At 40.2% G+C, this 15,933-nt stretch overlaps 1 protein-coding gene across 2 annotated transcripts in view; it reads right to left on the bottom strand.

The window, feature by feature from the left end:
- The window catches only part of CUNH8orf34 (chromosome unknown C8orf34 homolog), a 157,385-nt gene extending 151,476 nt beyond the window's left edge, over window positions 1-5,909 (bottom strand). For both annotated transcript variants that reach the window (XM_065753167.1, XM_065753166.1), the window contains exon 1: window positions 5,809-5,909. In XM_065753167.1, the coding sequence (XP_065609239.1) occupies window positions 5,809-5,877 (69 nt within the window). In that variant the 5' untranslated portion in view covers window positions 5,878-5,909. The remainder of the gene's footprint in view (window positions 1-5,808) is intronic.
- Window positions 5,910-15,933: the final 10,024 nt, after the last annotated feature.

Consider the following 15,933-nt stretch of genomic DNA (forward strand, 5'->3'; position numbering starts at 1 on the left):
AAGAAAAAGAGCAGCAATAATAGGCTTTTTTTGGTACAGTCTGATTCACTTCTAGAAATCGTCAGACAAAAATTCAAACCAGTCATTGCTCCACTGCATGTCATAGAGCAAAGCCCATTTTATTTTAAACAGGAACATCTACTAGTTCTAGACCTTGGCACAGAGTTGTCAGCCTCTGCTGGCCCTTGATGATGACCTACTCAATTGACAACTGTTCCTCAGTTTCATGACTGTATTACCATGAAAATAAATAGCTGTGCTTTCTGCTCCATCAAGAAACAATGTAACTGTCATTTTAAGGTTCTAAAAACATTAACTATTAATATAAAAAAGTTATTATGCATCTCAGTTTATAATATGATATTTCAGATACCGTACTTCACATTTGTTTATTACTATTAGACAAATAATTTAACTTTAATACTTCTTTCTGTATGTTTCTTGTGTCAGAAAGAATTCAGTAAAAGCCATTAAGAAAATTCAAATTTCCCTTTTAGGAATGTTTTCACCACTGTGAAAACAAGCTTTACGTGATTACCACACACATTTGTGACAACACAAAAGTATACCCTTATCTGTAACCTCTTTCACCATCTCTTCCCAGTATTTTATAAAACCTTTGACTAATTTCAGGCAAATTCCCTAAGGAGTAAATATCACAAAAACCTAAGTTCCTTCAAATGTTATGAAATTAGTTAGTCGGGTAGCAGGACCAAAACATGCAAGTTCTCTTTGAGTGAGAAAAGAAACCTCTCCTTAAACCTAATTCCAAGGAGAGAAGAACTTACAAATTCCTCATCCATAGGCAGATTACTGACAGCTCTTGTACCTCAGTGATCAAAAAATCCAAAGAAAAAGTTTAAAGCCACCATTCATCACCGTTCCTTAATAGGAAGGAGTCTGTCTATCATTTCCATAAGTGTTTTTCACTTGTTTTCCCTTAAAGACAACATTACAAAGACATCTATTGTATGTATAATGAAATGTCTGAAAAGCAAAGGACACCTCTGCATTATTTTTTCCACTTGACCTTCGTTCCTCCATCTTTTTCTTCAGTGCGCACCAAAGCTACCATGAAGTCCTACTATAGTAGGGGACACAAAAATAAAATAAGATTAAAACATATATGATCCCCCACCCCAACTGGGTGTAATAACACTGTGGCATTTCCAGATCACTTCTGGCTTCCCTTGAAAAACTGCTAAATTGGCTCCTCTGAAACAATGATAACTAGATAACCAGTAATAACTTGAAATTATGCTCATGATGTTGAGATACTGAAAGACTTGGTCTTTCAAAGGCTCCATCTAGCTGCCTGAAACTAAATGATTCTCTGAATAAATTCATATCATCCACAATACAGACTGTTCTGTGCTAGGGAAAGAATCTAACCAATTAAGCAGAATATCAAAATAAAATAAAAGATGATTTGAGCAAGCCCAAAAGACACCGCACATTAAAAATAACTTGGTACTGTGAGGAATCTTAAGCTGTCTGTCTATATTTGTGCATTTAAGAACTGAGGACAAACATTGCTGCAGAGTACAGTCCAAACTTCAAAATTAATTCCCAGCTTTGACTAATTCAGTCACAAGGCACACTATAAATACTACTGTTCACCAAACAGGTGTGTTAGAATGTACTCTTTACATTGTTTAAAACAAAAATTGAAGTTCTAAGCCCTCAGTACTCGGAAGAAAATTTTTAAATAAGTTTATTTTTAGAAGAGTTACTTTGGCTTTCCATAACTCAAAGAAATTACAGTCCTCTGGCTTGCATAACAACCGTGTACCTGCTTGATTCTTTTTTGCTGTGGTTCTATAAATAAGAAAATTCCAAAACACTGAATCTGTCTCTCTCTCTTTAAGATTTATTGCAATCTGTTCTTAAGAGTGCTGATCCAGCTTTCAAATTCATAGAAACTAACCAGTACAACTGGATGCTGAAGCAGTGCAGTTGCATAGAAGTCTAAATGCACAAACACTCACAGGCATCAGGATTATTCATTGAGATTATTAGCATGAGGAAAAAAAAACCTTAGATCGGATGCTTGAAATGCAAAGTGGGTCAATACTTCACTCAGATAGAAATGAGTGGGTGCTGATTCTGAATACTCTGTCCCAGCCAATTTTAGGCACACACCTCCTGTTCACATTTTAGAAAGATGGAAAAAAACAACAGCAAAGCTTCGTCACAGTAATAATTCAGATTTAAAGTTCGTTTTGCATTACAGGAGTTAAATATAAAAAAAATAAAAACCGAGGTAGTGCTATGCTAAGTGTTGCCACAAAAATCCCAGAAGAGGCGTTCCTAAAGGGCATTCCTCAAATCTAAGCTAGGTGTCTAATCACAGTATTCTCAGCTGCTCTTACAGAAGGATGTCTATACTTTCAAAGTTAAAAAAAAAAAAAAGACTAAAAAGACACCAAAAAAACAACACCCAAGACCAAATCCAAAACACACACACACACAAGAAAAACCACCACTGGATAAGGTAGCTCATGTCACCTAAGAGAATGCAGGGAGTTTGCTGAAGACCTTTCTTTCAGTATTAATGACACACACACAATCCAGGTCATTTAGAAGTTGACCTATAGGTTCACCAGGAATTTTACCTGGAAAATCCTTCAGCACATGTGACAGGAAATGGCAGCTAAGTAATGATTCTGAATTTGAGATCTGCATTCAATAAGGAGATGGGGCTGTTGTTTTGTAATCTAATGTCCCAAAATTGACACAGTCTCAGATGCACACATTAACTCCCACCCACCTTCCTTCCTACCTTTAAGCTATAAATAAGAATTTAACTAGTAAAAATACTTGGAAGTCAAAAAAGTGAGTGTCTTCATAGTTGAGAGGACTGATCTTCTACTATTTGGTATCAGGTACTAGTAGTCAGCAGGAGACTGATGCCTGCTGAGTCAGCCCAAGCTGGTTAATTCCTTCTCCAGAATCACCAATCACAGCACAGCTGAGGTTGGCAGGGTCCATCTGGCCGAGCAGGGACACCCAGAGGTGGGGACCAGGACCCCATGCAGGTGGCTTTTGAAGGAGAGCCACAGCCTCTCTGGGCAACCTGTGCTAAATGCTCTGTCACTTGTCAGAAGGTTACTCCTACCTTTCCTTATATAGATAGGAACAACTTGTTAACAAAAGGAGGTCCCATGCTCTCCTTGCATCTCACATCAGTACTTCTCTTCAACAATTCTCTCTCACACCAATCAGAAAGACAATTTAAGTGTCAAATCATACAGCAATTCAGTGAAGAAATAAAATCATACTCAACCATACAATACAGCACTGGTGAAAAAAAAAAAAAAAACGAAGTCCAAAAGAACTAATGCTCTTAGGCAGGTACCACTGATTAAATGGAGCACAAAAAGCCACGACAATGGTGACAGAAGGCAACTAATAAAGGCCAATAGAAGATACACTATCAGAAGAGCTGCAAACTACTGGAGACTAGTAAATAATGGTGTCTACCACTATTGACTGTGATGCAGGGGAATTATACTTCACTACCAGAAAAGCACCCAGTCCTTCAGGCACCAGCTAACTGTGCCTGCCTGTCTAAGATCTAAGATGCTAAGTTCTCCTGATCCCTGATCATTCACTTATACAAGTATGCAATATGATCTGTTGATTCATCATCCCTGCTTTCACTTCAAAAAGACTCCACGTTCAGTCTCCACGTTTTTCTTTCCTATGATTGCCCTCAATTACCCAATGCTGTTTTATGCATTCCCTGAAATGTTGGCTTGAAGCGTGTATCGAGAGCAATTATAGTCACTACCTGCTCAGCAAATAATACTGCAGAAAACTGAATCCAAGTCTACTCTGATCCAACTTGGTATTTGAAAATAAATACTCTGCAAAAAAACGATGGCTGTCATCTATCACAACTGGTGATTAATTAGCATCAAAGCTATGGATGGTGGAAGAAAATGCTGTCTGCTTCTGAATGAAAGATGAAACACAGGTCTCCTCAACTCAGAACTTTTACAGATATGAAAAACTGATGTGTTAGGGAATATAACCAACTGTGAGCAGTGCAATGTATATATAATAGAAATACTAATGTAGAACTTAAGCTTCAAGCTGTGCAGCAGTTTTGAGCAATTCCTGTCAACTCCAGAAACGCTACTTCCCTTACTAAGGAGTACAAGATCAAACATCTTAAAATAATAATAATAATTGAGAATATAAAGTACATCAAAGGGATAAATAAATGTAGATGTTAATTGACACTAGGAAGCTGAAGAGACAAGAAATGTGATGCTTTTCCTCCTAGTGTTACAGACTAAAATAACTTCCAACAGCTGCATGAATGCTACAGCCTTATTTCTTAAATTCACCCCCTACTACTGAGGTCTAAATGGATTCTGCACCAAAAAAATAAATCTCTTCTTGGTATTGAGGAGCACACTAACAACCTGTGGACAATCTGCAAGGTTTAAGGGATGTGAAGAGCCTTCCACAGACTCTTCTGCCACAGTGAGAACCTTACAGCACAGTGACTAGTGAAATACCAAGCAACACAAGAAATGCTGTAAAAAGTACAAGTTCTTTCTTTTTTCTCTGCCTTTGGTAACTAAAGCATCCTACTGTTACAACAATAGAAACAGGCAACTCACACTACTGAAAAACTAGGTTACAGCACAGAACTGCAATGTCAAGTAACTAGCTTGAATTTTAATGTGTAAAAGAACGTTAACTGATGAAAATGTAGAAGAAAATTACAGTTGTCGAGGGCCTAACTATCCAGCAGCCCTAAGGCCCTTAACTTCCATCAAAATATGCAGAAGACTGTAACCTATGTAGCAAGTGCCTCGATTGGAAGAGTCTTTTATTCAGAAATTGGACAGCACAAATGGTTCCGCTTCTATTAATTCTCGAACTAGAAAACTCACCAACAGTTCTCTGGTATCCACTTACAGTTTGACCAAACAGGAATTTATTTAGTGCACACAGCTAACACTTCTGACCACAAACCAACACATCCTGTCCTAGCAGACCCAATCCATGCAAAAACAGGAGGTAACAGTTGTTGAAGAAAACTAGACCCTCTCTCACACATGTTGGCCACCTCCACGTAGTGGAGATAGGCTATTCTCACCACTGTTTCCTCAGTACCAATAAACTAGCATAGAAGAGATTTCGTGTGTAGTAGGTTTGACTGAGAACAAGCCAAATACCAAAGAACGGAGACTTGCATCTTGGGATAATACTGACTGCGTGTTGACATATATGTATTTAGATGTAAAAGCTGCATGAGAAACAGGATGATACACGGTAATAGTCGTGATTGCTCTGGCACCCTTTTAAATTCTAAGCACCCACAGCTCGCACACAGAAATAGTACAGCACGCGCATCTGCACATCTACGAACCGAAGCGAGCGCATCTTTTTAACGCTAAGGAGAACCTGCAGCAAAAATAACGTTCCCGAGCGTAGGACTGAGAACGAAAACGTCAGGAACACCATCAGCACAGACTTTTTGCCGGACAGATGCACTCCCGAGAGCGGAGGGCGGGTTTCCTGGGGAGGAGGCGGCCAGGTCTCCCTTTTCTCGCCGGGTCTCCCTCCCTCCCTCCCTCGAGGGGGGTCAGCACTGCGGGGCACCCACCTCCGCGGCCCCGGGCTGTCTCCGTAGAGACACGAAGCCGATGGGATGCGCCGGGCCCGGGGTGCGGAGAAGGCACACGTGCGCTGTGGGCAGCGGGTGCCCGGCACCCCGCTCCATCCCGGCCGGACACACGGCTCGCGCCGGCGCTCAGCGCCCACGGCCCCCGGAGGAACGCGCCTTACCTCGAAGAGAGGACCGATCTTATTCTTCTCCAGGTAGGCTTGGATCCTGGTTTGCTGGTGAGTCGCCATGAAGCGCTCCGGAGGCGGGAGCTGGAGCTCTTCTTCCCCGGCGGCGGCTGCTCCCGGCTGCTCCCCCGCCGCCCGAGGGCTGCCACGGCGGGAGCGGGGCACGGCGCTGCGAAAGGGGCGGCGGCAGCAGCCCGAAGTGCCCGGGACGGAGGGCGGCCCCGAGTCTGCTTCGCTCCGCGCTGTGTGTGCGTGTGCGCCTGACAGCGCCTTGGTTACGGGAGCAGCCGCGGCTCCGCGCTGCCGCCCTCAGCACAGCGCCGCACCCCTGAGCCGCCGGCCAGGGCTCCTGCCAGCGCGGCCGCTGGCGCCCGGGCTCCGCGCTGAAAAGGCGGGAGCGGGGGAAGGGGAGGGGAGCGGGCGGGAGGCGGGGGCGGCTCTACTCTGCTCTCTCCCGCTCCGCCAGTCAGCCCTGTAGGTCAGCCCCGAGGCGAAAAGTTCCGCGGTCGGAGGGTCCGGAGGCACCGGAGGAGCCGCACACGGAGCGGTATTGGGGACGATAGCCAGCACTTTTTCTTTCTTTCTTTTTTTTTTTTTTTTCCTCTTATCCTTAAATCTTAAAGTACTACCTTCCTCATAGCGCCGATGGAATTCACAATTAGCTGTACGGAGGATCTTAATAAAGCAGTTGAAATGCCCAAGCAGACAGATGCTGCCCGGTTGTGAGTTGTGACAATTCCCTGCGGTAGCCAAAGGGCTCTGGTCCAAAACCCAGCAGAGTAAATGAGAAGTGTCCAGCTAGCTTCAGGGTGCAGTGAATCAATAACTACACCAGTATGTATTCCTTCTCCACTTCAAGTAATTAGCTCCCCCTCCTTCCCCCCTATCCTTTCCTGGAGCATGGTCCAGCTTTTCTTTTCCTTCTCTATAGAGAAGCAAAAATACACTTCTCAGGATTTGACATTTGTCTTCTTCCTGCAATAACTGATTCTGCTGAACCAACATTCACCTGTTAAAAAAAAAAAAAAAAAATTAGAAGAGGTGTATCTTACATTTTTGTGACATTTCTTTTAAAAGCTTGAAACAGTTGTGAGGAGAGCTTATGTCTCAGCACATCTGCTGAATCAGATCACGCTGTGCTCTGTGAATGCTCAAGTACAGCCTCCCCAGATTGAGAGCTGTGAAAGAAGGATGACTTCAGTCAGGAGTCAAAGGAACATGAGTTCTGCTCTCACAGTCACCGACTGTTGTTTGACTTTAAAGCCCTCCTAGCTGACCTAAAACTTCTGCCTCTGTGTAGGAGGAGGTCAGGTGTGAGTCTGTGATAAAGACAACTTGCTGCATACTCCGTAGCATAGGCAATAACTTATAAAATCCTTTAGCGGTTTCTCTGGAACATGCTCAGTTTCACAGTCCCAGTGAGGCAGTTTTTGTTTTCTTTAGTAGACACTAAAAAAAAATGCCTTTTTTTTTTTTTTAATTTGGGTTTTTTATCTGCTCCTAGCAAATCTTCTGCAATTTATATCAGCTCAAAGTTTTAGCATATCATCTCCAGGAAGGGCAGCTACTTCACCTGGTGCCACTGAAATAACATAATGCTAAGTTAGTTTAATCAGTCTAATGAGTATCATACTGTCATAAGGGTTATTATCAGTGATGCAGGTTCTCTGTAGTGCCTCTAATTATTCCTGTCAAATAAGGATATTTTTAAGTTTCACAAGTCTCCAATAGATAAGTCTCTCACTTTGCAAAACAATGCCACCTTCCAGCGATGTAAAAAGAAGAACAAGGAGAATGTACGTTACTATAGCCCTACACAGCCTGACTTTTCAAAGCAGCAGTACTTCAGACCTTCTGCGACCTAACCACACTAGCAACTCTGAGCTATCACTGCTCTACAGAGACCAACAAAAGACAGAAAAAAAAAAGAAAGAAAAAGTAAAAGAAAAAGAAACAAGACTTTTGACAGTACAAATAGGAAGGAGGACTTATCAAAGGAGGTTTTAAAGGTGGCAGGACTGTCTGCCATTGCATGTTGTTTAATAAGATAGACTCCAGCATCTCAGTGTTAAAATTGCAGCTGTTGTTGGTTGTTTGGTTATGTTTTGTTTTCATAAAACCACAGAATGGCTGAGGTTGGAAGGAACCACTGGAGGTCACCTGGACCATTCCTCCGGCTGAAGCAGGGCCACCCAAAGGCAGTTGCTCAGGACTGTGTCCGGGTGGATTTTGAGCATCTCCAAGGATGGTGCATCTTTCTGATATCCATTTTGCTCTCTGTTTCTGCAGACATGTAACCTAGACTTTGCAGGTGGTTTGTGAGACGTCCACAATCCTGCTGGGAAATCTTCAAAAGGCAGATGAAGAACTGATTTTCCACACAGACACACTTCTTAATTCCACAATTCCTTTAACACTTCCCTGATATATTGATATGGATTAGGCACTTGAGGGAGACATGAACACAGACAGCTCCTTACCAAGAGCATTGTGTTCCTGTTTTCTGGTTCAAGGTCTCCAGCAGCTCTCTAACAGAAAGCTTTGAGCGCTGAAAGATAGGAGTGCATATGTCTCCTGCAGAGAGCACAGACTCAGTGACTTGATGGAGTAGGAAAAGAAACCTCATTGTTGGCATTTTTTATTCGTGGCTTTACAGCCCAGTTGAGGAATATTGTCACTGTATTGTATTGTCCTATGATCCTCTTTTCATTTTTTAGACATTATTTGCTGAAGTCAAACAAATTTACTCATAGGAACACATTTGGTAAGAAGAGCAGTATGCACCATGCACACCTATGTAACACTCTGGACTAAAATGTAGGAACAGTAATGACTGCAAGAATTTGCACACAGACATAAAAAAATTTAAGGTGTCCCAATTTCAGATCATAGACACCATAGAAAGTGAAAACCACAAGGTACAAAAAAAAAGGGAGAGAGACAAAAAAAAAAGGCTAATTTTAAGATGTTTATGATAACTCTATTCAGCTTTTATCCTTTGTCTTTACCTATAATATCTGAAATTTGTGCATATTAACCATCATATGTTAGTTGTTTTCTCATCCTTTCCTTATCAGTGGAAGAAGAGCATGCATGACGTGTTTTGGTAGGTTGCTTTTTGTTTGATTTATTTAGCTCGAGTAGGGTCCCATTAAGTAATTTCATAGTATTCTACATAATTTCAGTCATTTTTTCATGAATAAGATTGCTGCAGTTCAGACACAGAGCAATAAATTTTCAGATTATGGGCATTCATGGTACTTATTGTAGTTAAAACACCCAGGCATTACATGCCATAAAGGCGCTCTTCAGGAGAATCAGAACTGCCACTGCTTACCAGAAAAGGAAACTGATGACTTGGCTGCCTGTCACTCTGTGGTCACACACACCCAATGCCAAGTCAGCCATTTTCTCTCTCTGTAGGAAGTTTAGTTTTTGAGATGGCATCTGAAGTACAAGTTAGATTAATACCTATGATAAATTTGTAATAGCAATAAATGAATTTATTGCAGACCTTTACACAGCATTGTAGTTCCCAACTACCAAAAACTGTTGCTTGAAATTTTTTAACATTCATTCAAAAAACAACTGGGGAAAAAAAAACCAACAACAACATAGGAGGCAGCTGGTGGTATTTTCTTAGAAAAGCTTTCATTTTGTCAATGTTTTCTTTGAATGTAAAAACTCTCTAACAAAGAGTTCTTCCAGTTCTGTGGTGGGTTTCTATTGAATTTGGCAGGCAACAGATGACTAAGTATAGTTCTCACTGTATGTTTATACTTTAAAAATGCAACCGAAATCGCCTTCAGGAAAATAAAAGTCCTTCAGTTCCTGCACCTTACACACAAGGCAGTATTTTTTATCACAAAAGCACAGCCTTGGAACTTTACAAACCCCTGTTGTAAAATTCTCTGAAACAGCATATGCACACACTGGCTGAATATTGCAGTGCTTCAAGCTGTTTAAAATAATGGAGGTCTAGCAGTTCCTGACCTAGAAAGCTTCCATCTAGCTTTTTATTTAGTTATTCTCCTAAAAATGGATCTGCTTGGATAGTATGTTGTCAGAAGAAATTGAAGCATCTTAGTTTGTTGTACTGAAATATCCAATTTGCCTTTTATCCCATATCAAGTTGGCAGACAGAACTGGGAATAACATCACTGGAAGGGTCATGCTAATTATACTGTATACTTAATCTTGTTTGGTGCATTTTTTTAAAACCTGTTCGGTAGAGGATAATATCTCTACTAGCATCAACTTGAATTTATACAACCCTGAATATCCACCCTATGTTTTTATATTCACACCAAGATAAGAGCCGTACAACTTCAAAATCCATTCTGGAATCACTGTAAAGAGCAATCATCATTCTCCTTGAACGTTCAACCTGCCTAAGTCTAGGATATTTTGGCCATTATAAATTGTGATCTTGGCCACAAACACTCAACCTCTGTGATAAAACATTTCTATTCCCTGCAGGTAGGTCTGGAACTCTTGGGAACATAAAATCTTGCATTATCCGCAGGCTCTCAATGGAAATCCTGGGTTCATAAGCCCACACTATGCTTCAGGATGAGTGACTACCTCTCCAACTTGTCTTATTCTCAGATATATTGTGTAATTTGTTTTCATTCTTCATGTTCACCACCCTGTTTTCATTAGCTTGCTTAGGAATGCTCTCATCCTATTTAGAGACAACAGCATTTAAACAAAAAAAATTAGTTACCTTACTACTAATCCAATCATTAACAAAAATCACTACCCTCTCAAGAGTTTATTGCCACTTTTATCCATTTTTAGCATTTTTATAGTTGTTTCCTTCTGGTTGGCTACACATAACCATAATGCATAAGTAAAAGGAATAGCTGCACTACTACGAGCACACTGGTCATAGGGCCAAAATGTTAAATGTGCTCCAAGGACAGATCTGCTGTAAGAGTTTACAGTTTAAGCACAGGAGACTACAAGCAAGCATTGTCAGGAAGCCAACTTAGCTGACACGGCTGCTAAGCAGGGCTCTCAGTACCAGCATCAAGACCGATAGACCAGATTTTATTCAGCAACACTCAGGGACTGAAATAATTAAATAAAAGATTTATAACAACAGTTGCCAGTTACCTGCTTCCTTCCAGAGAGATACAAATATTAATTTAATTACTTGGTAGCAGCTAAGAGCTTAAGGAATTGTTCCTTTCCCCTCTTCTCCGTGGCTCTGCCAGACCAAAAGCATCTGTCTGCACTCTGTTATCATTTTGGTAGCATGGATGACAGCCGGAACTGAACCAAGGCCTTTTGTCAAACCTTGCTGCCTGGTTTTGTTCTTCCGTTCGGTACCCAGCACCTCTAACGTTGTGCAAACCAGCCACTAGGGGGGAATGAAGAGTCACACTGCTCCTCTGGGTTGCGTTGTGTGCTGCTTTACAGAATGCAGTTCAGAGGTGTCCACGAACAAGTGCAGTGCCTCTGTCAGCTGCCCACTAGTTCGTGTTGCAGTCAGATTGCATTTGTGCATATTGCATTCAGAAGCAAGGCTTACTTACAAGTCTATAAACCTGTAATGTATGTGTGTACTCACTTGGTAATTACTATCAATGCTTGCAGTGCTAATTGTATCTTAATTACTTGCAGTGGTGAAGTCATGTATGCTCCTCTGAACCGCAAGCATTTTACCATGTTGTTGTTTTTTTAACTCGAAGCATGTAAGTCTGGTTGTTAGATGCTTCCAGATAATCATATTTAAAGTGCTTTGTCAGATGGTAATCTTTTCAATATTAGATGGGGGGAAGAGGGGCAGCAGCAGAGATCAGTCACAAATACCTCTCTAGTGTAGTTCAGCTGCTATGCCATAGCTTCCTCTGAGATGCAGTCCCCAGCAACTGTTGAAGGCAGGTAAGGCTACTAATGCTGTTAGAGAGTCAGCCAGATTAGAAAACAATCTAGACTGAGGAAGTTCAGGACAGTTAGGCTTTGATACTTTTGTGTATACAACTTTGACTCCTCTGCTCTTAACAGCACGCATTTATGCTAATCAAGGATTCTCTTTACTCCTTAGGAATCCCCAAAGAGCACAGGAGATTGTTTTTCATACTACTTTTTGTTACCACAGCAGCAGTAGGAATGAATGGGATTATGCTCAGTGCAACACCAGTTTACAGAATTTAAAAGAGGAAAATTTAAAAAGACTGAGCCAAAAATCATACACAGGGACCTTAAACTGTACTTTAAACATTTAGATTTAACAATTTCAAAAGCTCTAGGCCACCCCACATCCTGTTTCCCTCTCTGTGACACAAAGCTGTGATCTGCAGGAAGTCTTTTTTTATTATTTTTTATAATTGGAAGCAAAGATTCTGTTTTTTATTTGTTTGCAGGAAGTAGAGGCAGAATAAAAGACACTAAATATAGAAGGAGTAATGATTAAAAAGATATGTGAGTTGGTAACACTTGTATCTCCTTTTCCAGGCTTAATGTAGCTGGATTTGAAGATAATAGGTACAACAACTTAAATCTTGAAAATGTACTAACTTGGAGATGTCTATCTTCATGCAAAATACAGGCAGAGATATGACTTGCTTTACAGTGAGAGGGAGGCTAGCAATGATCCCATCTTAATTTCCTGTAGTAGGAAGCTTAGCAACCATTCTGTAATAATATCTCATCCTTAGGTGATTACTGCTAATGCTTGGAGGGATGTGAAATTAGAGGAAGTCCTTGAAATATTAATGCCAATGCCCATTATAGTTCTTGAAGAGGAGGACAAGGACATTGGACTGAATGTGCCATTGAATGCTTGCCCTTGGCAGCATTGCAGCTATCACACACATCTGATTCTTTCTACAGGGGGAAAATTCTTGGCTGACGATCCATCCCCTTGGGTGTGTTTCTCATGTAAACTGCTGGACACAAGGCGATGTCATCATGGCTGGTTTGTTTAATTGGAAAGAGAGATGGATATTTCTGCTATGAAACTAACTGGAATTTAACATATATGCAACTAAGTTTAAAAAGTTTCAGCTGATTTTCTTAAAGCAACATCTGCACAGTTCTTCACACACTGCTGTCTTAATAGTGAGTTGTATTTTGCACCCAATGCACCAAATCTTAGCCATACAGCTGCTTCCCACTAGCAATAGCAAACTTTGGGCAGTTAAAATAATATGCATTACAATAAGAACACGCATCAGACAATTAGCAGAAAGGTAATTGAATTTGTCTCCTGTCCCAAAGTAGAGGGAAAAGCTTGGCTTGTGATTAGTAACATGACATTCTCTAATAACATTTTAAAATGTATTTGTATTCTAGGATTAGTTTCCAAGCACTTGATAAAGCAATTTACATTTCTTGAGCTTCATTGTCCTAAACAATTTTGAAATAAAAGATTATCTTCAGTAGCAAAATTGAAAGGCTTATTTGGAGACTAGGTTAACTAAGTGCCTGAGAACTTTATAAAAAATAGCGGATGGAAACCTTTTCTTTTTCCATGCAAATGTACAAATGCATTATCTATCTTACAGAAATACTGTAGGTTCAGTCTTGTTCTTATCGGGAGAGGTACATTCTAAACTAAGTTTAAAAATACAATCCTGGTACCCACTTCCCCTCAAAAGAGCAAAGCATGCAAATATAGGCCACATATTGTGGAGATAATGATTTGATGCCTAAGAGGAACACTAAAGTTAAAAATTATTTGCATTTTTAAGTGCTTTAGGAGTCAAGATATTAATATTTTTCTAATTGTTTTCCAACCTGCTTTGTTGGATTTGCCAACTGAGTCATGAATGGTATATTCTGTGGGAAATACCTGTGCCCACCTGACAAACATTAAGTTACAGTGTATATTTGATAATGCAGAGCAGAAATTCAGTACAGTGTCTTTCTTTGCAACCAGAACTCTTTTCTAATTGTTAAGTAAGCATTAATGCATGGTTTAAAAACTACATTATCAAAGATAAATGTAAAGAAGTTCTAAGGTTTGTTTGGCTAGTGTTGTAGGGGACAGAGATTTTTAAAACAGAAATGGGGATACTACCAATTCTGCATTTACAAGAGGATTCATTTGTGATTCCTAATGATATATTAAAAAAACAAACAAACAGAGAAAACTGTAAGGAAATAAGTGATTAGAATACTGTTAAGGGAGGAAACTATGCAAGTATCTACTTAACTACTAAGAGCTTCAGGATTGAGCAAAGTTCTAGAATCATGCAGTCTACAACAGCTTAGTTCTCTGGAGAATCTGGAAAGGGTCATAGACCACGTGTGAGGATTCATCAGATAATGATGACTGTCAAGCTCACTGTTCTATTCTAAGCTGACAGTTATGTAAAAATGCAAAAGTAAACAAGACATTTCTCAATTGTGCCTAAGAAGAGACAAGATTCCAGGGGGCTTGGAATCATACCTGTAAGACTGAACCCATGCCCTTAAATTTAGCAGGATCAGTACCAGGTCCGTTTACTCTCTCATGTGTAAACAATAAACCAAAGAGAAGGCTTGAAGCTTCAAAAGGAATTTTGAAAAGTTGTATTGCAGAAAACAGATAAAAAATAATTACCAGACCTGTTGATACAGTCTTCTCTGTAAGTAGCAACATGCTGCATTTGCTAAAAGATATATAAATGATCAGTGTTCAAAATGGAGCAAAGACAAGAAAGAGCAGCATTGTCAGCGTCTCCTACGGACTGTGAGCATTAGGAAGGTTGCTGTTATTAAGCATTACATAAATTACACTGATGTTTATAACATATCGAAAGGTTTGGAGAACTGGTTTGGATTACTGGCAATCAAGTTGTTAGTGAACATTCTCACAAATAATTAATCCACAAGCCCATTCAGGAATGCAATAGCTTTTTTCCCCGAGGGATTTTCCCACTTCCTTTCTTCCTGTTCACTTCCTATTTATCATTTATGATTGCTATGAGAAGGTAATCAAAAGTGGGTATGTTATCTATCAAAGTAGATATGATCTATTTCTTCACTGCTTATTAGTAAGAATCAACTGCATGGGCTGGAGAGAGAGAACAAAGATGCCAGGCTTTGTTATCTCTATGGACATCATGTAGGACAGGCATGTCCAACCCACTGCCCATAGGCTGCATGCAGCCTGGCACAGCTCACAGTGCAGCCGCCTCCTGCCCTGTGCCATTATGGCAGTGGTTCATCCCATGCCTCTCAGCACCAATCAGACCTGTGAACCCCATCTGGGCAGAAACCAGGGCATGGGGAGGGTGCAGTGCAGTGCCAGCTCAAATGTTGGCAAAGTTTATGCACTATGATACACTGGCTAAACACAATTCTGTGAACTGAAAAAAAAAATGTAGCTGTGCTTTCCATTTTGATACAGGAATTCAGTAATAGGTTTCAAGACTGCAGAACAAATCATCAATGTTTTGGGTTATTTGTGACTCCATTTTCAGTCAACATAAATACATTATCTGCAAATTTTCAAATGGAATGTATAGAGTTGCAATCAAAAATCTGATCACGTCTCTCTACTGGACTTTCATAAGCCTTCTCTTACCAGAGAGAAATACTCCTCATTTCACAACCATGCCTTATTTGTGTCATTGCTTTTTGGCAGAACGTACATTTGTGAACAAGTATTGTCAACAATGCATCACAGGAAGAATAAAATTTCATCAAAAATCTCTAACACCTTGAAAGCTCACTAAGAATTAAAGCCACTGCTATCAAGCCAGACTGAAGCATTACTTTCACAAAAACAGTCAAATATCCCACGAGTGTCATGGATTTGTTCCTTTCTTTTTTATATGTATTAATTAAAAAACATTAAAAATTAAAATAAGTTCTGTTGCCTTATATTAACTGAGGAACCTCAGTTGTCACTTTAGTCTGTTATAGCCCTCCCTTCTGACTTTGCTAAAACATTTGAAATAAGGATGCTTTTGCTTAAAGCTGCAAACCAGTTTTTTCAATTCAGTTATAAAGAAGGTGACCAAGTTCAGTACAAGTCTGAATAACATTAAGAAAAGGTACGTTGGGATTTAGTCTTCTCTCTCCATCAGTGGTAAGGTCTTGCTTCAAGAAATCACCATTTTAGTCTTTAAGCTCCTCTGGACAGAAAAATATCATAGTTTTCCTACGCCAGCTCTGCAGAAA

Source organism: Cyrtonyx montezumae, unplaced genomic scaffold, assembly GCF_038088225.1.
Source record: "Cyrtonyx montezumae isolate F1298 unplaced genomic scaffold, pur_monq_1.0 scaffold_8, whole genome shotgun sequence".
Lineage (NCBI taxonomy): Eukaryota > Metazoa > Chordata > Aves > Galliformes > Odontophoridae > Cyrtonyx > Cyrtonyx montezumae.